This window comes from Lathamus discolor, chromosome 1 (genome assembly GCF_037157495.1).
Source record: "Lathamus discolor isolate bLatDis1 chromosome 1, bLatDis1.hap1, whole genome shotgun sequence".
NCBI lineage: Eukaryota > Metazoa > Chordata > Aves > Psittaciformes > Psittacidae > Lathamus > Lathamus discolor.
In genome coordinates, this window is record NC_088884.1 from 50,724,799 (window position 1) to 50,751,691 (window position 26,893).

Below are 26,893 nucleotides of genomic sequence, written 5' to 3' on the forward strand. Positions count from 1 at the left end.
TCTTCATTTGGTTGTATTTCTCTTCTTTCTCTGTCATGCGCTCAGTAAGCAAGTGCTTCTCCTCCAGCCATTCCATTTGTTTGCATTCGAAAGTCCTTTGAAAAGATCAAGTTAAAAGATTAAGAGGTTATATAGACAGAGCAGTGCATTTGATAGTGCCTTAAAGCTCTTAAGACAGATGCATCTTTTCCTACCTTTATATACTTGAAGGATCTGATTTAAATTTGATGGCGGTAACAATCTAATTGTGACTATTGACATTCAAACCCATGCATTAACATCATCTTAGGTTTTGTCCAGCCACCAGGCAAATTTTGAAAAGTGATTCCAAGAAGCAAGTTAACTGTTGGCTGCTTGTTGGTTCGGCATGCTGCCAAACTGACAGCAGAAAATTCCTGAATTTGGATAAAACAATCCCACTGGAACATAAGAGCAGACACTATGCCAAACATCAGTTGTCAGAAGAGCTGGCAACTACCTTCTCCCTTTGGGTGGTAAGATGTAAAACAATGTGTTGCTGCCCTGTGCAGACTACTATGCCTTTGAAACAGAGAAGTACAGGCTTGACTGTATGTGCTCCCAACCAGAACAAACACCAACACAACAGGAAGCTCACAGCAACAGGGCTCTTAGACAACACTCCAGCTGAAAACATACCACTAGCAGCATATGTTATTTGGTTAGGCCTTTGTATAGTTAAAACATACTAAAATTAGGCTGTGTTCTCTAGCAGTGGATAGGAAATGAGCCAGTTTCTCTCTGCTGTTGTGTTTGGGTTATCCGCATTGTGGATCAAAGTAAACTAACAGCATATTTAATGATATGATAAAAAAAAAAAGAAAAAAAATGGTGAGATTCTGTGCAGCAGTTTTTAAGAAATGCAGTTCAAGGTTTAGTATCAGTGAACCCTTACTACCCCAATCCTGGGCCAAGTGCAGTTTCCCTACAGGGACTCTGAATATATCTCCATCAATTTCTCAGCAGACAGCCTTTCCCTTCCCCATAGCTAAAGTATTAGTCATCACCCATTCTTAGAACTAGGATCCTGACCCACCTGGTACCTGTCACAGTTTCTTCAGTAGACCCAGTGTGGTTTGTACCTTGCTGTTGACTGTAAATAACTATTTACTACCCCGGAGCCAAAGAGCTTTGTCAAAAAGCACTGCTTACCAGTAAAAGAATTTCAGTGGAGACAGTGGTTAAATGCCACAAGTTGGGTTGTTTTGCTTTTCTAAATGCTATCACTGTTTCTGAAATGCTTCGCAAGTGCTATTGAGCTAGTCTGATCTGTATCAATCTGTTTGCATTCAGCCCTTTTTCTCATTTCACATTTTCATTTCCAAGCCTAAGACTGACACAGTCAGGCAGCTGCTTTACCTGCTTACAGCCTATCTGGCATTATTTTATTTATCTGAAACTTTATCTTAGGCTTTCTTATCTTTTGGTCTTTATCTCACTTCCTCTTTAAGCCGAGTTGCTTTGGTGCCACTTAACTCTTGGAGTTCAAGTTTATAAGAATTACTGAGCTGGGGAAGGAAGTCCTATCACCACAGAGTCAGAAAAAGAATGGAAATATGTCCCACAGCTCCCAGACTGACAGACCTGGAGGACTTACAGGTAGCCTGCAAAGGGGCTTAATTTCTGCAGTATCAGCCTTGGTGCATCTCCGTTATCTACCTACTTATACAAGAATCTCTGAGGCCTGCCAAGCTCCTTCCACTGCCTTGCTCGGAAAACCTACTCCTGACTGGTCTATGGCCCATAAATATCTAAATGATATTGTTAGTATCACTCAAGTAACAGTGAAAATCTCACTCAAAATGGGAATACATCTTCCTAAAGTAAGCATCCAAAGTATTTTAACATCCTACTGACAACTGAACATAGCCTGCAGTCCCAATGCAGTAATTTCTTCAAATGTTAAACTGAAAAGCGATACTTAAGCTAAAGACAACAAAGCAATTAGAGTACCAATTTGTAGCAAAAAGAAAAGTTAAAACAAAAAATGTCCCATTATATCTTTTGGAAGTTTTCTATTTAACTGGGATGCTGACTTTTTTAAAAACCCACCACACAATAATCCAACACAAGCTAGACATGTATTTGGCTATATAAATACACACACATACAGACTGGGTTCCTGAAACCTACGAAAGCATAATACAATGCTTAAATGCTTTATTCACCCTTAATGCTTAAACATTCTTAAAAGACTGTGTGTGAAACTCTAGATCCACTTAAATTAATGTAAGTTTGACATTCATTTCAGTAGAAATAGGATTTCATTTTATACAAATAGTGTATTTCACTATTCAATAATTAATTGTATAGACATAAATGGAAACACACTCCTATTTTGTTATTACTCCCACAGAGGCTTGCAGAAGTGGATGCCATGGCAGGGGGGTTGGAACTCCATGATCTTAAGGTCCTTTCCAACCATAACCATTCTATGATTCTATGATTTCTGAAGTTACCACAAGCCAAACTATTACACATACTGCACATCAGAATGTATAGCCATTTATTACAATTGCCCGCTATTTCCTGTTCATTTTTAACTTCTGGCTTTATTAAAAATCTACAATCCATAGCTAGGTAATCCATGTGAAAGGAACACAAGCAGTATGAAAAGGAAAAGTAAAGCCAAAAGGAAGAAAACAGAATATTACTTCTCTGCTTCTAGTTGAGCTTTTTCGGCCCGATTCCTTGCATGTCGACATTCTTGTTTCAATCTCTCTGTTGTTTCCTGCAGCTTCTGATTAGATTCCAGGAAAAAAAAAAAAAATTCCATTTGAGAAGGTATGCAAATAACTAACAATTAATTTTGAGATACTGAGATAAATCAAAACACAGACACCAAATGACTGCATTAGCTTTTCATAAGCCTTTCTTATTTGTTGCTTATCACCTTACTCAACAGCTTCTCCAAAAGCATTACAGCGTATCAGTACTAGACAAAGAAGGTTTTCTCTTGCAGTTAAAATGAGAAAGGGAGGCAGCAGTCTTCAGTCACTGATGTGCCCCCTAGAACTTCAGAAATCCAACCTTAAGCCCCAGGACTGAACAGAACTAGATACCACACATTTAGTAGCAGTGTTTTGGAGCTATGCACTCTTCTATCTCTACCTGTTACAGCCAGCCTTTGCTGTTCACAAAAACAAGTATAGAGCCTGAAAAGTCCAGCCTCTGCAGTCAGCACATAGAAAGGGTAGTTTCCCTTTCCTTTGCCTCTCCCCACATGGATACTCATACCCTAATTTCTGATTTATGGAGGAAAAAAATATTGCCTAGAACTTCAAGTGCACACAGCTTGCAGCATACTTTGATACACAGCTATGTTCTTGCCTACTAAATAACATCATGGGTGAGCAGGAGTTAAAAGAATTAGGTTTTATTTTCAACACTGCCATCAATTCACTTTGCAATAGAAATATACCTCTTTACACTAGTTTATTCATTTATGAAACATCTGTTAAGCACTTGAAGAACCTCAGATGAGAGATGCAGTGTAAATGCAAAGCATAACCTAGAAACAATTTATAAGTCTCCATGGAAACTGAATCTCCAGTTAAATAGTCCATAACTGTATTCAATATACCAGTCTATAAACATTCAGCTTTGAAATCCTTGGTACCCACAAAACAAATCAAGCAAAAAGCTGTAATTAATTTACAAAGATCTAGGAAAGCATGACTGATTTCTGAACACTTTTGTTCTAAGTATCTGTTTTATATGTTTTGTCCCTCAGAAAAAAAAAAAAAGCCTTAAAAATTCAATCTAATCTTCACATGCTGGGCATGGTGACTGCAGAAAAGATTCTTTTTCTCTATCAAGCACTACAATGTAGTAAGACCTTACTTGTTTCAGATGAGCACTTTCATATTTCTTTTCTTCCAACTCCTCTATTTGAATAGCTTGCTGTTGAATTTTTAATCTAAAATTGTACAAGACATCCTTATTTTTATCTAATCAAAATATAGATGTTAGAAGTTAGGACAAATCAGCCTGACAACAGAACATGTTCCATAATTTGAAAGGCTGCTAAATATGTAACTAAGCAGTGATTTAAAATGTATTTTGATTATTAGAATTCTTACAGGAGTAAGAAATACATTTCTTTGTTTGCTTTTTGGAGTATGACTTTTGCTCACTTTATCATATTGACCTTCATAAAAATACTGTAGTATAATGACTTCACCAAGAACTCAACGAACTCAAAGAGGTATCGTATTAGGATCCCAATTTGCCAGTTGCTGATATGGTGCCATTGTGGAAAGATAAATGCTTTACTCTTGGCTGCTGGCATAGCCCCAGCATCACAGGGACCCTATTTTATCAAACATGAATATTGCAAAATTATGTCTTAAAAATGTTCAGTAAATTGTAATCATTAAAGGTTTGGATGAAAAATGTTTGGGATTCGTTGGGTTTTTTTTTTTAGACAGAGCATTTTTTAATTCTGCCCCCTTTTTACACAATGCAAAATATAATGTTGTTTAATTTAACATAATGAACATTTGTGTATCTATGAATAGCAAACTTTTATATTGACTCCTATAAAGAAATAAGGGGGGAAACTTAAGAAATTCATGTTAAAAGTTAGAAAAGCCACTCTACCGCAAAAACTGAAGTTCCTTTTTGCTAGATTCGTCAGCCATCTGTAATACACGTAGTTTCTCTTCATACTGATCCTTTTCAGATTGTCTCAAAGTATCTGGTTCCAGTTTCATCTTCTCTAGATCAGCTAACTTGTTCTTGAGTTCTAACCTGAGACATCATTCAACACGCACACAAGAATCATGACAAAATGCCGAAGTGTTTAGTTGCCAAGAACAACATTTTAAGAAGTTACTCAAAACACTCTTCTGTTAGAAGGCGAGCAGTAAATCAACAAACATACTTTTCATCCTGTAAGACTGCAATTTTTCCAGAAAATTCCTTTTTGCAAGCTTTCACTTTATGAGTTAGCTCCTCAATCTTTTCTACTAAAAGCTCCTTATGATGTTCACCAGCTGTCTTAAGAATTTCCATGTCTGACAGCAATCCTGCATTATACAATTCAAAAAAGGTTAAAATGTCGTTATGAGTATCAACCTGATGAAGTTCAGTATTAAAATAGTTTTATAAATTGATAAAAGGGAGCTAAAAATCACAATTCACATGACAGAATGAAAGAACAGGGGAAAAATCCACTGAAAACAGAAAGACATGGCCTTTCTTAGTATAATAGCAACATTTCGAAAACTTTTGAAGAATAATCAGTGCATTGGAATCTCTGCCTATGAGGGTTTATTATTTTAACACACTTGGAGTACTATGTTCAGTTTCGGTGTCCTCACCATAAAAAGGACATGGAACTGTTGGAACAAGTCCAGAGGAGGGCCACAAGGATGATCAGGGGACTGGAGCACCTCCCATATGAAGATAGGCTGAGAAAGTTGGGGCTGTTCAGCCTGGAGAAGAGAAGGCTACGTGGAGACCTCATAGCAGCCTTCCACTATCTGAAGAGGGCCTACAAGGGTGCTGGAGAGGGACTCTTCATCAGGGACTGTAGTGATAGGACAAGGGGTGATGGGTTAAAACTTAAACAGGGGAAGTTTAGGTTAGATATAAGGAAGAAGTTCTTTACCGTGAACGTAATGGTCCATCCCCGGCAGTGTTCAAGGCCAGGTTGAACAGAGCCTTGGGTGACATGATTTAGTATGAGGTGTCCCTGCCCATGGCAGGAGGGTTGGAACTGGATGATCTTAAGGTCCTTTTCAACCCTAACTATTCTATGATTCTATGATTATTATAGATTTAAACTCTAAAGCAATTTCTGTTAAGCAGTTGTGCCTGGATAGATTAAAAAAGTGTTCCACAATAGCTACAGAAAGTCAAGCAAGAAAGTTTTGCTTTTATGGAAAAGTTTATGGGAAACAGTAATTGGCTACCAGTGAAACTGTAGTAACCTGGCTACAACAAATCTCACATTTTAATCAACTCATATTACCAAATGGGGCAATTCTAAAATGATGAATCTATAGGCTGGGACATAAGATGCAAATTAAAAACTGGTGACCAACGCACCTGTGTTCATTGGCAAATAAGCCAACATGTGCAACAATGACTCCTGGTTATATAGCTAATTCAATCATGCAAACTGGATTCCACAGCAAGTTCAGGACAACTTAAATCCTGTCTGTATTTAGTTTTGTATTTCATAGGGTCTGATATTCTTAACTCACAATATACTGCGTATGCATTGTCAATAGATAAAACACTACCTTTTAGTTGCTCCTAGAAAACTTAATATTAAAGCAAGCAATAGAAACAACTATTCCAAGAAGATGAAGGTACTGTTTTGGGGTTATGGCACATCTGTGAGGACAGACCACCAAAAGCTGTGTAGTAATTTAAATCAACACATAACTAGTACTAGATAGCTTTGGACTTTTCACTCTAGAAAGCTATTTCAAGTTGCCTACATACTCAGATGTACTAAGTAACTTTGAACATTACCTATTTTCTTCAAAGAATGAGCTAGAAATTGTATTTTGTTTCACATGGCAGCTGTACCCAATTGTTATCAATTCCATGGACACAGAATCAGAGAACAAAACAACCACTGAAACCCTATGATGTGTTAAAGTTTCAAGCAAAGTGTAGAAGACTAGAATTTGGCAATAATAGAAAAAATAACCAGATGAAGTATGTGATTTGAAACAGATTATGTTCAAATTGTGTCACAGATTCACTAATTTACATAAATGTAAAACTGTTCTGTAACTGCTCTTACTCTAGTAGACAAAGTGAAACAATGCAATTATTTCACATACAAAATGAGTTGTCAGATCTATGACCTAGACCAGAAGTAGAAGGCGAAGATTACTGGGGAATGTTTGGAGGAAAATAATTGTAGTACTCTACCTAGAAGTTACAAAAGAAGTAATTAGAAAATAATTGCATGTTTTACCATCCATTTTGCTTTGAATCTTCTTTCTCTCTTTTTCTGTTTCACTCTTTGTTCTTGCTGCCTCCAGTTTGACATTTGTTACTTCCAATTTATGTGAATGTTTAAGTTCTTTTACCTATGAATTGTGGGGGGAAAAAATAGCCAAAATAAATACGTATACATATTCACAGATTTACTGCAATTTTTTCATGTGACACTTTGCTAACAAGAAAATCTCACAGATAATCATGGACTAAGCTTATTTTAAACATATCTTAAATTTTTTTTTCATCGACTGCTTTCCTAAAGGCAATCCTGAACACCCACTCTTGTGGATAATTTTTAATGGTGAGACAAATTTTAATGGTGATGTTAGAGATACTGTAACACTAAAGCTGTTGACATGATCTGATTCCCCAAATTATAATAAGTACTAATACAGGTTTTTATTAACTCCTCAAGTCACACACTGAAGATTACTGAATCATCTTGATTACTGAGTCATCTTGAAATGCTATTTTCTATATTCTCTGATTAAAAAACTTACAGCGCTCAAACACAACATCCATTCCAGGAACCAAGCTGTCTAACTATTGATGTGTATTTCATCTTTAACCAGCCAGTTATTACAAGCTATAGTGTAGAAAAGTTACTGTTTCACAAAGCCTTGGTGATATACGCACAGATGCGCAGGATTGCCTGTGAAAACTGGGTTTCTGTGTAAATACTATGCACTCTGCAAGCCAGCCTCTGAATATTTGGGTATTTCTGAAAAGACTACTCATTGGGAATATCTTGATATGACACTGATCCAAACTGCATAAGACCCTGATGCCTTGCTAACTCAAGCATTAGCATGTCAGTTTACACATACTTCGCTTCTGACTACAGATCCCTCAAACTTACACAAACTTAAATATAACCTCCCTGAGTAAAACAAAACAATGATATGCAAAACCGTATTATCGATTGCTCCCTCAACTAATTTCAATTGGCAACTACTTATAGGCACTCTGGCCTCCTGGGGTGCCACACTACTTTCTCAAAATCCAGGTCTTTATGTTTTTTTAAAGTGCATTTCAAATCAAATACTTCTCTACAACTGTGACATAAATAGAAAATGGCCCCAGTAAAAACAGGAGTTTTAAGAACATCAAATCAAAGAAAATTACTGCTTGCATGGAAACTTTCTATAGTTTAGGCATTTGTACGCAGTAATTACACGGTCAATGAGAATTAAGTATCTAGAGGAAAGCACTTATAATGAAAATCTATTCATAATGACAAACGTAATTACAACCTGCTAGCATATACAGTGGCAAAAGGTTAAGAATGACATACTAGCTTATTAAGTAACTATATGGTGGATTTGGTTGCTTAAATACTAAGTTGCGAACATTTCAGGGCAACTTGCAAAGATTTAAGGTGGTTTTTTTAGGGCACAATATCTGGAAGACAAATGTACTCGGGAGTAATTCTGAGTGGGCACTGAAGGGGGTGGAGGTCAGTATAGAAATTAGTATCCACTTCCCTTCAAGAAACACAACTCAACAGTCTACATTTCTCTACTTCTTTCTGTAAGTGAGCAGAAAATACCACTTGATACAAAAATTAAAGACTGTAAATGATCCATATATTCTGATAGACAACTGACTAAAAAAAGGTTTAGCAGAAGTTTTCCTCTCCTATTTATTACTCCTGTGAGACAAGTATGGCACATTGTATAAAGTGGCTTTAAATAATGGTAGAGGTATAGCCTATTCTTATGGTAAATCAAAACTTTTTTGGATTAAGGACCAAAATGAAATCCCTCATACTCATAAATGTGAACTGGAAAGCCTGTTTTGAATTAAATCTGAGATTGTTAAAGAACAACTATGGTAGAAGTTAAAAGTTTTCTTCCTGTATTGTATCTTTCTTGAGGTATCTTATGACAATATTAACTTCTGTACCCATACAAAGCCCACGGCTTTGTAATTTTGGAATGTACATTCAAAAATGCAGGATAGCTTTATGTCAACAGAGAGCTTAAAATAAATCTGCATTCAGACACATATACAAGGCCAAAGTGCCTGGCTTTACAGTTACTTCATAACTAACTAAAGCCTCTCCAGGAAGGTGAGAAAACAGGGGATTAAATTTGCTACCAAGAACTGACAGATGTGATAAAAATTTATCTCACAGTATTCTCTGGAGAAAGGAGGGGATAAAAGTAGAAAGCTACTATTTACCCAAGTAACTATTTCATTAGGACTAATATCCTGACTCAAATTTACATAAAGCAATGTAAGCATTCTGCAACACTTGAAGGAAAAAGAGTTCACTAGTGTTTCAATTTTTCCTGTTTATTCAAATAATCACATATTAAATTGCACAAAGGATCCGTCCTTTTTAAGTTGTGTAGCTGAGGAATCACTGCAACTAGAAGACACTCTGAATCTGACATCCATACTAACCTAATAATGCTGAAATTCTAAACAGCAATATCAAGTTTCTTAAGCACTTTCAGGTTTTCCTTAAACTTGAAGCCTCTGATCCCTTTTTTTCTACAGTATTTTTCAAGAAATTTCTCTAAGAGCTCAAAAAACCCCAAAACGAAACAAAAAGTTCCCAAACCAACCAACAAAAAACAACCCAACAAAAAAAAAAACCAACAAAACCCAAGCATAGAATAAAACCTCTAAGATCTGGTGTCAACCCAACAACTAAGATAGAATCATAGAATGGTTTGATTTTGATGGGACCTTAAAGACACCTCTGCAAGCCCTGTTCTGTTTAGAAAAAAGATCTAGAAAATAAAATAAGAACAATATAACTTCAATCTTTAGAGATACTTCTAGGGATGGTGTTTTTTCCTGTAAAGTCACATATTCTATGTCTTCCAACTGAAATTGGGAAAAAAATTCCAAGTCTATTTTAGGTCACAGCAGAAAATATTTTTACTTTATTTTTAATGTAAAATATAAAAATAAAAACTTAAACATAACAGGATATGAAAAATAGATTTCAGATACCATAAAAGCACTTACTTTGATAACTAAGGAATTGACTTCTTGTTCCGATTTGTGAAGTTTAGTAGCTAAGAGAAAGTTTTGTTCATGACTCATCCGCAGTTCTTTCTCAATTCGATCAATCTGTAGTTCAGCAGACTTCTTTTCTGTCTTGAATAAAGGAGGTATTAGTAAGATTTTTTGCCTCTTGATATTCGCTTGAATGGTTCAATTGATCTGAGCTTTCAAATAATACTGACTGTTAATATTATATAATACATAAATATTTATCTTTGCTTAAAATATGTTCCAATATAACAAGGGTCCTGAATTTTACCCAAAAGGCACAATTGGTTTTACTAACACTTCCTGGACAGAATCACACACATTTCCAGTCTTACTTCACAAGAGGCAGAAGTAATCTGACTTGGTCAGGAGGCAGCAGGTATTCCGACTAATAAATTACTGGGCTGTAAACACCAGTATGACTTTAAGTGGTGCTCAAAAAGATGTCATATGTTGGCCTATGCACTTAGACTAACTGAAGAATTAACATCATGGAGAGGAAATAAAATGCAATTACTGTATTAGAGACTTAAGGCCCTGAGTGTTTCTAAGTATCAAAAAGGTAATCTAACCTACAATTTCACCTTCCTTTTTCCAAACTGACCTACTTATAGCAGATCTTTCTAAGTTTTCTAACTCTAGAATATTACAGCACTTTTTAAGTCATGATCAGAGTATTTTGTAACAAAGGTATACAGCACTGAAAAGAGTAAAAGAAAAAGAAACCATCTATCTGTATGGTGCAACTGTGCAAGAAATCCACATGGAAAGGCTCGTTATTTAGAGAGATAGTAAGAATTGACAGGAAGACTGAAGAACATAGATGAGGAATAAAATGAAACTCCAGGAAACATACAACAGGCTAGAAATAACATCAGTTTTTTAAAGGAAAGAAACAGCCAAGAACTAAACAACTGCAGTAATATGTTGCCAAAAGGAAAGACAAAGCTAGGCAAAGAAGATGACACATGAGGAAAGGATTAACGAAATAGGGGAGCACCACATAACATTTTCAAAAACAATAAAAAATTCACTGCAGCAGATTGTTAACATATTGTCATCAGTTTCTAACTCTTGCCAAGTGACAAGTGCTGACATGACCATCTTACTGACTGTAAACATGGGTATCACTGGCATGTTTAGAAAGGAGATAATTCAATGGAATCTCTCAGTTGAGCTCTCCACCCTTCCAAAGTTGAATTGGCAGTACAGGACTCCCAATGTACTTACAGATTGTTTTTAAATCCAAAATGTACAATTTCAAACAGTGAACTCAATGGCAAAATTATAATGACTTCAGTGACAGTTCTATCAGGCAAAGTGTTACTGTCACCATACTCTGCAAGAAGGCAAAATCTGAAAAAGAAACACCCACAAAACCCACTTACCTCCAAAGATCTTGCCATAGCCTGCATCTCAGCTAACTGCTGGCCTTGTACTCTTTGAACACTTTCTGCTTGCACCTTGCAATTGTCTTTTTCTGCTCTTAGTTCTTCTACTTCTGCTTCTAAGCCTTTTATTTTCTGAATCAGTTGTGCCTTTTCTCTAGCGAGTGCCTCCATACGTTTACTGTCCCTTGTGGTATCAAGCAGCTGATTATGGAGTTCTTCTTTATCTTTAACCAGCTTTGCCACCTGATAGTTGTTAATCAGAAAAAGAAAAGCTTTTACATTGGTTAGATATTAGGCAGTAGCAAATACAGCAGCTGACAACTGAGTTAAGCAGCAGTGTGCTTTTAAAATATTAAGAAATTACATTCACATTTCTTTTCATTCTTAGAGTAGGAAAATCAACAGATTACTTTTTTGCTTCAGTTTTCACTGATAAGGCTTGTCCTGAGGCCTCGGATGTCCTTGAACCCCCTAGCAGTTTGTGGTAGTAAAGCAGTACCCAGCGTAGAGGAAAATATTAGGGATCATTTAATCCACTGGACACACACAAGTGGATCCAAGCAATTTGAAGGAGCTCACTGGTATCATCTCATTGGTACCATCTCACTGGTATCATCACAAGGCCGATTTTGGAAAAGACACAGCCACCAGAGAATATTTCTAGTGACTGGAAAGAGGCAAACAGCACACCAATCATCAAGAAGACCAAAAAGATCAAGAAGGATACAGATAACTATAGGACAGTCAACTTCACATCGGTCTCTGTGAAAGGGCAAAACCGCTTAAAAGCCATTTCTAAACACATGAAAGACAAGGTGATGGAAAGCAGGGTTTACCTGTAATGAAGTGAAATGAAATCGAGCAATGAAGTGTAATGAAATCGAGTGGCCCAGAGTCAAGAGGTGACTGGCACTGCAGACAAAGCGGAGAGCAGTGGATCTTATATACCTTGATTTTAACAAGGCCTTTGATACAGTCTCACATAACCTTCTCTCTCACCAAATGGAGATATGTGCTGGAAAAGTGAATGAAAAAGTGGGTGGAAAAAGGCTGGGTTTCCAGGCTCGAAGAGTGATGATCAGTGGTGCAAAGCCCAGCTGACTGCCTGTAACTAGTGGGGTCTTTCTGGGATCAGCACAGGGTCTAATACTGACTGTTGTCCTCATTAGTGACCTGGATGACAGTATGGAGGAGTACACCTTCAGCAGGCCTGTGGGTGACACCAAATTGGAGGGAAACGGTCAATGTCCTGGGAAGCAGAACTGCTATTCTGAGCTCAGAGAAGAGGAGATGCATTGTGATGGGAAGAGAAGCAGCAGATACAAGCTGGAACATGTGAAATGCCCATTAGATATTAGGAAAAACATTTACCCTGAAAATAGTTAAATAGCTTTTCTATTAAAAATGCTTAACTTTCTGGGATAGTTTCCCCAGAAAGGTTGTGGAATCTCAACTCTTGCAAATATTCAAGACTCAACCGGACGTGACTCTGGGCAACTCGATTTCATTACACTTCAGTATTTTAAACAGCATGTTGGACTAGAAAGAGGTCTCTTCTGACTCAGACTATGATTCCCAATTCTATAGCTATAACAGAACTCATATCTCCCAGGAACTCAAGACAGCCAAACTCATGATTGGGCCCTGTCAGACAAGGATAAATAAATAAGTAGATAGTCTTTCTGGTACAAGGTAGTACAATATGGCACAAACTCATCTTGAGACTGTAGCTAACAAACATAGTATAAATATATTCTAGTCTTTCAAAATTACTTATGTGGACTGAATGCAATAGTCATAGAATCATAGAATCATAGAATAGTTAGGGTTGGAAAGGACCTCAAGATCATTTAGTTCCAACCCCCCTGCCACGGGCAGGGACACCTCACACTAAACCATCCCACACAAGGCTTCATCCAACCTGGCCTTGAACACCGTCAGGGATGGAGCACTCACAACCTCCCTGGGCAACCCATTCCAGTGCCTCACACCCTAACAGGAAAGAATTTCCTCCTTATATCCAATTGAAACTTCCCCTGGTTAAGTTTTAACCCGTTACCCCTTGTCCTGTCACTACAGTCCCTGACAAAGAGTCCCTCCCCAGCATCCCTATAGGCCCCCTTCAGATACTGGAAGGCTGCTATGAGGTCTCCACGCAGCCTTCTCTTCTCCAGGCTGAACAGCCCCAACTTCCTCAGCCTGTCTTCATACGGGAGGTGCTCCAGTCCCCTGATCATCCTCGTGGCCCTCCTCTGGACTTGTTCCAGCAGTTCCATGTCCTTTTTATGTTGAGGACACCAGAACTGCACACAATACTCCAGGTGAGGTCTCACAAGAGCAGAGTAGAGGGGCAGGATCACCTCCTTCGACCTGCTGGTCACGCTCCTTTTGATGCAGCCCAGGATACGGTTGGCTTTCTGGGCTGCGAGCACACACTGAAGCCGGCTCATGTTCATTTTCTCATCGACCAGCACCCCCAAGTCCTTCTCTGCAGGGCTGCTCTGAATCTTTTCATTGCCCAGCCTGTAGCTGTGCCTGGGATTGCTCCGACCCAGGTGTAGGACCTTGCACTTGGCATGGTTGAACTTCATAAGGTTTGCATCAGCCCACCTCACAAGCGTGTCAAGGTCCCACTGGATGGCATCCCTTCCCTCCAGCATATCAGGCGGACCACACAGCTTGGTGTCATCGGCAAACTTGCTGAGGGCACACTCAATCCAGCTGTCCATGTCAGCGATGAAGATGTTATACAAGACCGCTCCCAACACCGATCCCTGAGGGACACCACTCGTTACTGGTCTCCAGCCGGACATCGAGCCATTGACCGCAACTCTTTGTGTGCAGCCATCCAGCCAGTTCTTTATCCACCGAGTGGTCCATCCATCAAATTGATATCTCTCCAATTTAGAGAGAAGGATGTTGTGTGGGACAGTGTCAAACGCTTTGCACAAGTCCAGGTAGATGACATCAACTGCTCTACCCCTGTCCATCAGTTCTGTAGCCCCATCATAGAAGGCCACCAAATTGTTCAGGCAGGATTTCCCCTTAGTGAAGCCATGCTGGCTGTCATCAAGCACCCTGTTTTTCATGTGCCTTAGCTTGCCTTCCAGGAGAATGTGCTCCAAGATTTTACCAGGCACAGAGGTGAGACTGACTGGTCTGTAATTCCCCGGGTCTTCCATATTCCTCTTCTTGAAAATGGGGGTTATATTTCCCTTTTTCCAGTCGTCGGGAACTTCACCTGACTGCCATGATTTTTCAAATACGATGGCCAGTGGCTTAGCAACTTCATTTGCCAGCTCCTTCAGGACCCCTGGATGGATTCCATCAGGTCCCATGGACTTGTGCACGTTCAGATTTTTAAGATGGTCTCGAACCAGATCCTCTCCTACAGTAGGTCCAAGGTTTTCATTCTCACAGTCCCTGGGTCTACCTTCTAAGACTTGGGTGGTGCAGTCAGAGCCTTTGCCAGTGAAGACCGAGGCAAAGAAGTCATTCAGAACCTTAGCCTTCTCCAAACCCTGTTTTGCCCCAATAGTGGGGGCAAAAGAGCAAGAACGTAAGGTATGAAAAGAGTTCTCTTGATATTCGGAGACTAGTCCAAACTCTGGTCTGCAGCAGGGCTTTTAGAAGTCAACACACTGAAGAGAAGCGATGTCATCAGAGGAACCTTGACAGGATTGAGAGGTAAGCTAGCACAAACCTCATGAACTTCAACAAGACCAAGTGCAAGGTCCTGCATCTGAGTCGGGGTAAACCCAAGCACAAATACACTCTGGGCAGAGAATGAATTGAGAGCAGCCCTGAGGAGAAGTACTTGAGGGTGTTGGTAGACGAGAGTCACAGAATCATAGAATAGTTAGGGTTTTAAAGGACCTTAATATCACCTAGTTCCAACCCCCTGCCATGGGCAGAGACAGCTCACACTAGACCATGTCACCCAAGACTTTGTCCAGTCTGGCCTTGAACACTGCTAGGGGTGGAGCATTCACAACTTCTTTGGACAACCTGTTCCAGTGCCTCACTACCCTCTTAGTAAAGAGTTTCTTCCTTATATCTGACCTGAGCTTCCCCTGTTTGAGTCTGAACCCTTAATCATGTTGAGAAGCTCAACATGAGCCTGCAGTGTGAACTCACAGCCCAGAAAGCCAACTATGTCCTAGGCTGTATCAAAAGAAGTGTGACCAGCAGGTTGAAGGAGATGATCCTGGCCCTCTATTCTGCTCTCATGAGACCCCACCTGCAGTACTGTGCTCAGCTCTGTGGCCTCCGACATAAGGATGAGGACCTGTTGGAGTGAGTCCAGAGAAAGGTCACAAAGATGATCCAATGGCTGGTGCACATCTCATATGAAGATAGGCTGAAAGAATTGAGCTTGTTCAGCCTGCAAAAGAGAAGGTTCTGGGGACACCTTGTAGTAGCCTTCCTAAAGGGGGCCTACAAGAAATCTGGAGAGGGACTTTTTACAAGGGCACGAAGTGATGGAACAAGGGGGAATGGCTTCAAACAGAAAGAAAGTAAATTTAGACTAGATATTGGGAAGAAATTCTTCACTGTGAGGGTGGTAAGACACTGGAACAGGTTGCCCAGAGAAGTTTTGTAGCCCCTTTGCGCTAAATGGCATGGAAGGTTTAAAAGGGTCTAAGAGAGAAAACACGATAATTTTGCCCTGGGCTCAGGTAGTTTCATTCTCTTTAAGTAAGTGTGTTAATTAGCTGCAGGACTACAACAAGCCCACAAGAGCGGCAGGCATGTAAAAGCATGCTGTAAGGCAGCATGTGGGTTTAGTTCTAGGGAGGACAACTGTTCTGTTTTTAATGCACTGCATTTGCAAATTTGCATTGATTTTAAAAGTGATGATTGCTTTGATTTGTGTCTCATGTTTGGACTAATACATTCAAATCTGGTATCTTAGGATATATGCTCCCAGACAAATACTTAAATGGATATGCTAATGACATATGCAACATCATTTACACTGCTGCATATATTTAAAACATAAATAAGCTGGCAATTTATTTAGCTACACTTTTGAAAGTCCAATCCTGAAACAGAAAATTCATGAATTTTATTATTCAAGAGTCAACACAACTGAAATAAAGTCATCAAATTTTTCAATATCCTTTTTGACTACCACTGTCATGATCGAACTCAGCTGCAAAATGTATCCTTGTCTGCTATTAACAGTATCTTCTGTTGCCTCCTTCCTGGATTAATTGCCACATAAGTAGTTTAAAATCTAAACTTCCATCAGTTCCATCAGTTGTCCAGATAATTTATTAATTTCAGATTAGCATGATGTCCCAAATTCCATCACAAATGCAATTAAAAAAACCATTAAGCAAGGCTACTGACTGTCATTTATCAGAAGGCAAGTCTATTCTTACTTACAATAGCACAAATGATATTGCGACACATCACTGAACAAACCCACAGACACAGCTTTAGGCTAAGTCATAAAAGTGTTTTGAGAATTGAGAGAACAGAAATAAACACTACATTATGAAATGGCATCATACTGACAACCCATCAAGTACCAACATTTTCACAGTGTTCAAGCAGCTTTGTCATCAGATATATTTTAAGCAACAGCAACTTTCTATGTACCTCAGCTTCATATTGTATTTTCTTCTCTTCTAAAATACGTGAATGTTCTTCCTGTTGATGTTCAAATTCTGACTTCAGAAAAACATATTCATAGCTAAGTTTGTTATATTCTGTTCTGTATTTTTCCACTTCCTAAGTTAAACAGAAAACCCACAAAAATATCAGAGATGTTTTCAGCTTTTTTTCCTTCAAAAGTCCATTCAGTGTTCCTATCATTTCAAAAGTTATATTTGATGAACTGAATCCCTCCCTCTTCTAGGGTTTCAACAGTCACTGCCTAGGGCGATAATACCAGAAAAAAGAATATTATACTTCGCTGCCCTTTCAGTTTTAGTTTCCTAAGGTTTGAGGAACAACTATAAACTGGTGATCACTACTCTAAAAGAAATAGAATTTCAATACATACTACTTACCTTTTCTAGCTTCTGACGAAGTTCTGCCATAGAAGATTCAAATGCCCCCTGTATTTGTGCGTTTAACAGTTCTAATTTTTGAGGAGTTATCACCTTAAGACAGAAAAGTATCATAAATAGCTAATCATAGTCATTTGCACTGTCACAGGACAAATAGCCAGGAATAAAGTAGTTCAAATATGATTTTAGGAATCCAGTGTAATAGTCTATGCTTTTCTAAAGACTTTTCAGTAATAGTTACAGAAGAACAAAAGATGTATTAGTAAACTAAAAATATTCCAGGAAGATAACAGAAGCATTTAAAACATCAGTATTTACTCGTAGAAGCAATGCAAATGTCAAGATGAATCGCCAAGAGGTTTATGTCCTGGAGGGGTGGGGATGTGGTGTCTCATCAAAGATAAAGAATTGGCGCTTGGGAAAACTTAAACAGTAAGTGAACCAACCACAAAGAATCAAAATGAGCAATACCAACCCAGTTATTAGTAAAACACATTAGATACAATGTATCTGTGGGAGCTCATGTATTAGACTGAAATGGAACTAAGATCAGGAAAGATTTCCTCCTTAAAGCTCCATGCTACATAGTAATTTGTTAACTTTTCTTGGGTATGGCTAATACAGCAAACTATCTACCAAGAAAAAGTGTTACAAAAAAAAAAAAAAAATCTCATCCACAACCTGTGACATATTCCATTCATTCTACTTTCCTTCCACTTGTACCCTGAAGTCCCTGAAAATTAATTCTAGTTGTAGTAGCAGGACATATATCCTTCGGTCAGAGTCTGGGATCCTTTGTTAGAGGCTGAATTTGTTTTCTAAGAACATTAGAAATGTTCTTAGAAATGTTTGTGTATTAGTTTAAGGAAAAAAACAGTCATAGAAAGTGTCACCCAAGTTACCTTAAAGATTCAGGGGTTTTTACTTGTTTCTGTGTTTCTTGGTTTGTTGGCATTTTTTTTTCAAGATAAAGATGATTCTTCCCGTAACAGGGGAGCATGCACAAAGACCGAAAAGTCTTGCTATTAACATAGGACATAACAAGAGAATTTGGAAGATTCAGTTAAACTAGAAAACAATAATTTCAATCCATAGTCAGTCACCCTGAAGAAGAAACATTACTCAGGCTGGGTGGATTTCCAGACACCTGAACTATATTCAAGCTAGGTGTATACATGTTACAGAAATAGAAATATATACATGGCCCTATTACAGGACCTAATACCATATTAGGTCCTGATAGTAAATTATCTCACCTGCATCTTCAGATTTTCCAGCTCTCGTGTTTTATCCAGCAACTCCTCTTGATATTTAGAAAGAAGCTGCTGAATATGCTCGTGTACAGTCTGCTTTTCAGCTAACAGTCGCTTCAGTTCATCTTGTGATTTTTTATATTTCTCCTGTAATCTGCAAGATAAAAAAAAATTTATTTTACATTTACTTTCTAAAATTAGATCTTAAAGCTCAAAAAACTCACATGCAGAAGCAAATGGCAAGTTAGAACTAAACTATTAATTTCCTCTTCCTGTAATATACTGAAAAGGTATCCCATATTTACAAGCATTACAAGTATTGCAGAAACATAATCTGCAATGTCCTGAGGTATTCTGAATTGTTTATTCTCTAATATGAACAATGCTCTGTCCTTAAATACAGAAATAGCTAACATAAGCAGGCACAAATCCCTCCCACATATTAACAGCTGAGATTAAGAAACCTGTTTAAATTACCTTAGATTTTCTGCCTTCACATTTTGATAATTTACTTTATGGTATTCATATTGTATTCTTTCATCAGTCAGAAGTTTTAGTAAGTTTTGTGATCCACCGGTGTCACTACTTTCAGGCATGGAAGGAAGAGGACTACCTGAAGCCTCCATTTTATGACTGACTGTTCGCAACGAGTATGGAGAAGACAAAATTGAAATTAGCTTATAAATAATCTACAATGCCATCCACTTTTTGTGCTGTTATCACAGAAGATCAAGTCACCTGATGAAATACAAGGACACGTAATTAGCAGTCAAGCACATTCACTGTTCAAAGATTTCACATGCCACTTTTACTTTCAAGTACAGAAGACTCCTGGCTCTGCTGTAACTCAGGTTAGAGACCTTTACCAAAAGAGCAACTCTGTTCATTCTGCCTAGTCCCTACCAGGGACGTGAATAACATGGATATTATTGAAGTCAATACAAAATAAGCACAAGCACTTCTATCTGACAGGTTACCTGGAATGTTATTTTTCCTTATGCTGTACGCTGAGAATCAAACTGTGATGCTAGTAATGCCCTAATTATGCCCTGTTAATCAGAGTTCAAGCAAAGGCCAAAGACATCAGACACATAGTGCTTTTACTACTACTGATTACAAGTCACAGTCTGTCACACTATCCTAACAAGATGCACTACTCAGTACATTCATTTGCGCATACAATACGTTCATCTTCCAATTGAAATGATGGTACTACTCAATACCAGCATTTCAGTTGGAATAAGAGGAGATCATTCTCACTGTTGAATTCTTATCAAGCCCTCCCTGGAGAAGAGTTAAGGTTACATGGCCAGTCTGGACGATACCAGTCCAAGATTTAGCCCTGAAATATGTCATTAATATATGTCACTTCCTTGTTTTCTTGTGGTTTCTTGTGACCTTTCCAGAAAGAGTTTTGCTAAATGTGACAGTATCAGATTGGTGTGAGAAAGCTTCAAATCGACAGATGCCAACAAATGAGGAAATATTCTAACAAGCCTCATCAGCTCTTTTCAGTATTAGAAGCAAGATACATTAATCTGATCATTACTGACACTTCTAAAGGATCTAGGAGAGTGAGGACTGTAACTGAGTTTTAGGTAAATTAAAAAGCTTTGAAACTAACTCCTCTGCTATTTTAGCTTTTGGCATAGCTGGACTGATGCCTAAGAACACCCTGGTTGCAGTGTACAAAGTGTAATTCAAAGTTACAAAGTGCAATTCTGTACAAAGAAAAACAGTAAAAATGTTAGATCTCCAGCATCACTGCAAATACATCATCTTGTTTACATATACGCTGGAATATAAAATGTTTTCTTCCATTCCACTCTTTCAATCTTTCATGTATCCACCTTTAAACACTTACCATGTGATTTTACAAATCCCTGAACTATAAGCAAGTTGAAAATCAATCTTCCACATAGGAAAATAAACACTGCATGGCAGTGCCTATTCCACTAGAAGACATAATAATGTCAAGAGAGTCTGATATATAAGTTTATTTTCCCTTTTTTTTTTCCCTCCATTACTAAGATGGTGTATTGGGTTTTGCAAGGTTTTGATAGCATGGGGGCAACAGGGGCAGCTTCTGTGAGAAGTTCCCAGAAGCTTCCCCCATGTCCAAGAGAGCCAATGCCAGGGGCTCCAAGACAGACCCACTGCTGGCCAAGGCTGAGCCCATCAGCGATGGTGATAGTGCCTCTGGGATAAGATATTTAAGAAAGGATAAAAATAGTTACTGAGCAGAAGCAATTGCAGTCAGAGAAAGAGGTGAAAATATGTGAGAAAACCAACTCCACAGACACCCAGGTCAGTGCAGAAGGAAGTGAGAAAGTGCTCCAGGCACCAGAGCAGATTCCCCTCTAGCCTGTGGTGCAGCCCATGGTGAGACAGGCTGTGCCCTCACATGGTGAGATGCAGCACATGGAGGCCCACGGTGGAGCAGATCTCCATCTGCAGCCCATGCAGGACCCCACGCTGGAGCACGGGGATGCCCAAAGGAGGCTGTGACCCTGTGGGAAGCCTGCACTGGAGCAGGCTCCTGGCAGGACTGTGGCCCCACGGAGAGAGAAGCCCACGCTGGAGTGGGTTTGCTACAGGACTGGTGACCCTACAGGGTAGCCACGCTGGAGTAGTCTGCTCCTGAAGGACTGCACCCCGTGGAAGGGCTCCATGCTGCTGCAGTCCATGAGGAACTGCAGCCTGTGAGGAGGACTCACATTTGAGCAGTTCTCCTGTGGGAGGGACCCTACACTGGAGCAGTGGAAGAGTGTGAGGAGTCCTCCCTGAGGAGGAAGAGGCTGCAGAGACTGTCGGCGATGAACTGACCACACCCCTCATTTCACATCATCCCCCTGTGCCACTGGAGGGGAGGAATTAGAGAATTTGAGAGTGAAGTTAAGCCTGGAAAGAAGGGAGGGGTGAGGGAAGGTGTTTTTAAAATTTGGTTTTGTTTCTCATTACCCTACTCTCAACTTTTATTGGCAACAAACTAAACTCATTTCCCTGAGTCGAGGCTTTTTTGCCCATGACAGCAATTGGTGAGTGATCTCTGTCTGTGTCCTTGTGTCAATCCACATGTCCTCCCCCTCTGTCCTGCTGAGAAGGTGAGTGACAGAGAAACTTGGTGGGCACCTGGTGTCCAGGCAGGGTTAACCCACCACAGATGGGAAAAGGTCAGAGGAAAATCTATACCAGTTACAACACCAGTATGGGCAAAGTGACAACAGCAACTTTGTATTCTGCTTTACCCAGATTTGCTGAGAGACTAAGGGGGAAGAGCTCCAAATAAAGAACGTTCTTCTCAGTGACTGTCCTCTACACACAGCCAATTTCAAACATTAATAGCACAAGTTCTGAAGAACCTTCTAATCTATAGAGCATCTATTTTTCATTCCTGAATTTTTATCAATTGTTGACAAACAAAAGACAACAACAATTTCCAAATTCAATGTAAGACATTTTCAATTTGTTAAACCAACAGCTGTATGAGGAGACCTAGTCAATGATCCTAAGGACAATAAACCATATGAAAGAACAGAAAGTTCTGGTACACAGGGAAAACCCAAGACAGCACAACCCTAAGAATTTCTAAGCATACCAACATGATCACTGTAAAAAAAACCACAAACAAACAAACAAAAAACCCCACCAGATAGTAGTACCTTTCTCTGTCTCAGGTCTTTGCTTCCATAAGCTACAGATACCAATGCAACTATCAAACTGTAGGCCAGAGCTCACAATTAGGAACACAGGATTTGAAGTCAGGTCTGAATCCTGCAGCTTACCTAAGTAAGAAGTACTTCTGAAGTGCCATAACAGATTCAAAGTCAAAGACCAAAAAAACATGGCTTATTCTGAGAGCCTATCAACCAAAAGAAAAATATAAATGGAAATGCAACCTTTTGGATTCTCAATTCTAAACTGCTGTAGGTGAGAAGTATGTTTTCTCCTCACAGCTTTTGCTAATATCAGAAAGTGCACAAACTATAAATCAAGACACACACCTGGTCAGGTATACATCCGCATGAAGATTTCATGAAAAATTAAAAAGGAGAGAACAGAAGGGGGAAAACTGCAGCTGACAAAACGACTGTTTCAGAGGGCAAAACCCAAAGCAGTATGTTTTCAAGGAAACAAAACTATTTTGGCTTGCAGGGACATCTAGTGGCAAATTTCATTATTTACATTCCTGGTGACTGTGAAACTAATTACAATAACAGAAAGATTTCATTATTTCAGGACAGCTCTTTCCTTGAAATCACTAATAGAAACTTGTAATATTTAACCTAATCACATTCTTACAATAAAAAACTCCCACCTCCCTCACCCAAAAAAAAAAAAAAAAAAAAAAAAGAAATATGTAAATCATACAATAAATCCTGGCAGTGAACTGTCAATAGCAAACATTGCTTAGGGCTACAGATATGGTAAATATATTACTATGAAGAATTTCTTCAGTGCTAATGGATTGCACTACTTGCTTATAGTCAATGAATGGACCTTCAATAATCTTCAAAATTACACAAGACTACACCCATCATTTCTGAGAAATACTTTAAGGAACACTAGTTAAAATATGTTCCTCTCTTGGAGATCTGTTCAAGAGCTAAAAAAACAAGCCATGAAACATAATGTAAAGAAACTAAAACCACATCATACGTAAAATTAATCCTCCACCTACCCATTGACCAAATTTTATCATGTTACTGAACGGTAAATTTGTAACAGTCACCCTATATTTATACTATGAAACCTTAACATAATTTTGTGCAGGCATAAATAAAAAGGTATTGCTACAGAAACCTGAAACACAGGAACTGCACTCTCAGTAGCTAAAATAGCAATATTTATTTTAGAATATCTAGCTAAGTCAGTCAGTCACATTTCCAAGCATCACCTGTTTTGTTTTCATCTCCAATTTCTTATTTTCATAGAGAGAAACGTGGTTTAAAGACCTCCTTCACGCCTCTCTCTTATTCATATCTACACATCGTGAAAGGGACTTTCTTCTTTTAAAAGACTTTTCAGCTATATTATTTTAACTTTTTGTTTGCTACAAGCACTTTAAAAGGCAAGAATTCCTGCATTTAGAGAAAAATATGAACATATCAACATAAATACATTTATTTTTATTGTAAACTGTTTACAAAAACAAGGCTTCCTTCCAGCTTACATGGTATAACCAGACTACACGATTTCAGCATGTACCGGTAGTTTACCTGGGTGACATATATAACTCACTCATGGCACTGCTTTCTCTACCACAGCCACACTTAAAGCATGTAAATTCATCATATTCAAACACTATTTTAAAGAGATGATACAATGAATGTAATTTTGCAAGTACTGATTAAACAAAAAAACAGCATTTAGCCTTCTGCTGTGTTTTGTTCAAGCAGTAAAAATCTTAGTAAAATCTGTGGAAAGCCAAACAGCTGTTTCACACAATGTGTAGCTTAATCCATTTGCCTGCTTCTGTCAGAACTCTACACCACTTTATATGCTCTTTCTTTGCTTTTTTTTTCCTAATTGAGTCAGCCAAGGTCTTGTGAAACAACAGTTTGCCACAAAGGATAAGTGAGACACAAGCAGCTCAGGCTCATGAAAGTGAGCTCTTCAAACACTAACCCTTCTCATCCCTGCTTAAGAGTCTACAATAAGACTAGATGATGCACTGATGAAAGTGTAATCCAATACAAGAGCTCACTGTCACCTCGCAGGGGAGGTTCCACTCCTCCTTTCTTCATTCCCACTCCGAGATTTATTATTCATCAGACCCTTCCATGAACTGATTTAACTCAAGAAGCCAACACACTTAAACAAGCAGAAAACACTCAATGGTTTTTCTGTGACATCAGACAGTCACACTAGCTCATGGAAGCATCCAACAAGCTACATCATCAGTGAAAGTAGGCAGCTGGTACTGGGTAAGAGAAAGCAACAAAGAGCCAAGCAAATAGAGAGAAGGAGGAACAAGGCTTTCTGCTTTAAGAAGCAGAGAGCTGTCCCATCATGAGCTCACAAAAAAAACAGCCTTGAACTAGACATCTAGTTTTTAGACAGTCAAAGTTAAGTGAAACAAATCCTACCTTAAAAAACTATACCAGACACTCATGAGAGATCAGACTTCCCATGAACATCAAATGAATAAAAGCCAAAACAAAACAATATATCATTTGAGAAATACCATAGCACACCTCTCATTTCTGTAACAGTCCATATTCTACTAATCTACCATCAGCAACTTGCAACAGCCAAAGTAATCAAATAAAAATATATATATATAGCTGGAAAAATAATGAGAAACATGAAAACCTTTATTGTAGGGAGTTCCATAATCTGGATGCTGCTCAGATACAGCTGAAGAGAATCCAGCGAAAATAAACACTTAAAACCTTTACGTGCCCAAGTGCAGAAATTTGGAAGAACATCTGTATGATTTCTGCATTACAGAAGACATAAATCTTATTCAAACTATCACTTTCTCCACAACACTGTTCAAAGTATATATTCTGACAATAATTAAGCGTACGTTATTTAAATGTCCATCCCTACACATGGCACGCAGCATTAATCACCCTTTCAATTTCTGTCTTACACTAAGAGATAGTTAATTATTAGGTGAAAAGCAACAAACAAGCTTGCATCTTAGCTCAGGATTAGGATTTTTGCTTTAGCTACATACAGTATTAAGTCAAACTGACAGCTGTTATTGAAGAAGCTGAAATGTTACAGGGGAGCAACACTTACTTGGTAAATCTAGCTGTACTCAAGAACAGCTACTCTACATATGCCATGTATGTTTTCCACTGTTTTTTCTTGACAAGGGACCTTCAAACACACATGAGAAACTTTTGCTCGCTAGAATTTCACTCGAAGTTTTACTTGGGCCTACTTGACTGCTTGATACAAACTGTTCTATAGGCTACGACCAAAAAGCTCTTCTGAAAAATCACTTCCCTTTCATATTGAGTTAAAAAGAGAGATGCTCAGACACAGTAGAGGTCTCCTGTTAGCATATGTATTCTACACCTCATGGGTATATGGTTATATGTATCTTATGGTATGTGGACAAAGAGCATGTGAGAGGCCACGCAAGCTGTATGTGATAAACACATGAATGTATTGGCTTTCGCAAGTCATAGGTGTGGTTATGTGGATATAACTGTACGAGTTTACAGTAACAGAAACAAAGCTCGCTAAAGACACAAGATTAGACAACAAGTTAAAAAGGGTCAGAACTCTTGAGCAAAATGGAGTCACATAGCAAAAGAATTTGTAAAGGTAAAAGAAAGAAGGGTGGGGGGCTTGATATAAGAAAAGCTAGTGCCTGGAAAACATAAAGTACTTTTTAGCTTAACTTAGGTTGTAGAAAGAGAATTAATTATGTTGTAAGTCTGTGGAATGTAGTGGCCCCACTAAACATGAGTTAATTGTTTCACACTAGTCTTCTAAAGTATCTTTAGTCTTAAAAAACAATGTTTGTGTTGTAAGTCTGTGGTGAGATAACAGGATTTAGTGGCCCCACTAAACATGAATGAGTTATTTCACACCATCCTTCTACTTATTAGTTAGTTTAGAGACAGAGCCTCCCAAACATCTGCTAGCTTGGGATACTCCTTGTCTGCCCTCCCTGCAATAAATTTTGCAGGAAGGTCACACTGTTTTAAATCTTTGCTAAGTATCAAAAGAATTACAGATATAGCTGGTTTCAGCTAGTTGTGTGATTACTGGGGTGTCCAACTGTGCCAAAGCTGAAAAGCACACTGTGAGGAAGACTGCTTACTTCATCTTGAAGACCTCTACTCACAAGAGGAAGACTGCTTACTTCATCCTCAAGACCCCTGCCCACAATCACAGCAGAGCAGTGCGCAGACGCCAAGAGGAGGAGACTTATGATAGTAAGTTCTTGGAGCTAGTTATAATATTCCCCACCTATATGCAGGAATTATGAATATGTATGTAACTAATGTAATAGTGAAAGTATATAAACCTGTAACAAATACTAATCACTCGCGCCTCTGGCTACGGCCATGTGCCCAGCGCTGTTGCTTTATTGACTTTGTCCCTCAATAAAACCTTGTTATCTTTTTTAGAGGAGTTTGTATTTCACATGTATATCACCATGACATTTTTGTTGGTGATTTTCCTGCAACTTACGGACGTAGGAGCTTTGTCAGAGGAACAACACTACTAACGGGTGCCCCATCTCCAGAAGTGCAGAAAAATAATCATT

At 38.6% G+C, this 26,893-nt stretch overlaps 1 protein-coding gene across 1 annotated transcript; it reads right to left on the reverse strand.

The window, feature by feature from the left end:
- Positions 1–10: 10 nt before the first annotated feature.
- LOC136007131 (centrosomal protein of 83 kDa-like) lies at positions 11–17,478 on the reverse strand. The gene is made up of 9 exons (XM_065665053.1): positions 17,405–17,478; positions 16,992–17,123; positions 11,382–11,627; positions 9,967–10,098; positions 6,959–7,073; positions 4,904–5,048; positions 4,621–4,770; positions 2,673–2,755; positions 11–95 (listed from the first exon to the last, which is right to left on the reverse strand). Exons 1-8 carry the CDS (start codon positions 17,432–17,434, stop codon positions 2,731–2,733), a joined length of 975 nt encoding a protein of 324 aa, XP_065521125.1. The 5' UTR covers positions 17,435–17,478; the 3' UTR covers positions 11–95; positions 2,673–2,730.
- Between the last annotated feature and the right edge of the window lie 9,415 nt (positions 17,479–26,893).

Coding starts and splice junctions, on each gene's coding strand:
- LOC136007131 (XM_065665053.1), bottom strand. CDS start 17,434: ATGGCAGAACTTCGTCAGAAGCTAGAAAAG. Junction 17,124..17,404: donor TTCGTCAGAAGCTAGAAAAG/GTAAGTAGTATG, acceptor TGTTTAACTTAG/GAAGTGGAAAAATACAGAAC. Junction 5,049..6,958: donor GATTCAAAGCAAAATGGATG/GTAAAACATGCA, acceptor TGTATAATGCAG/GATTGCTGTCAGACATGGAA.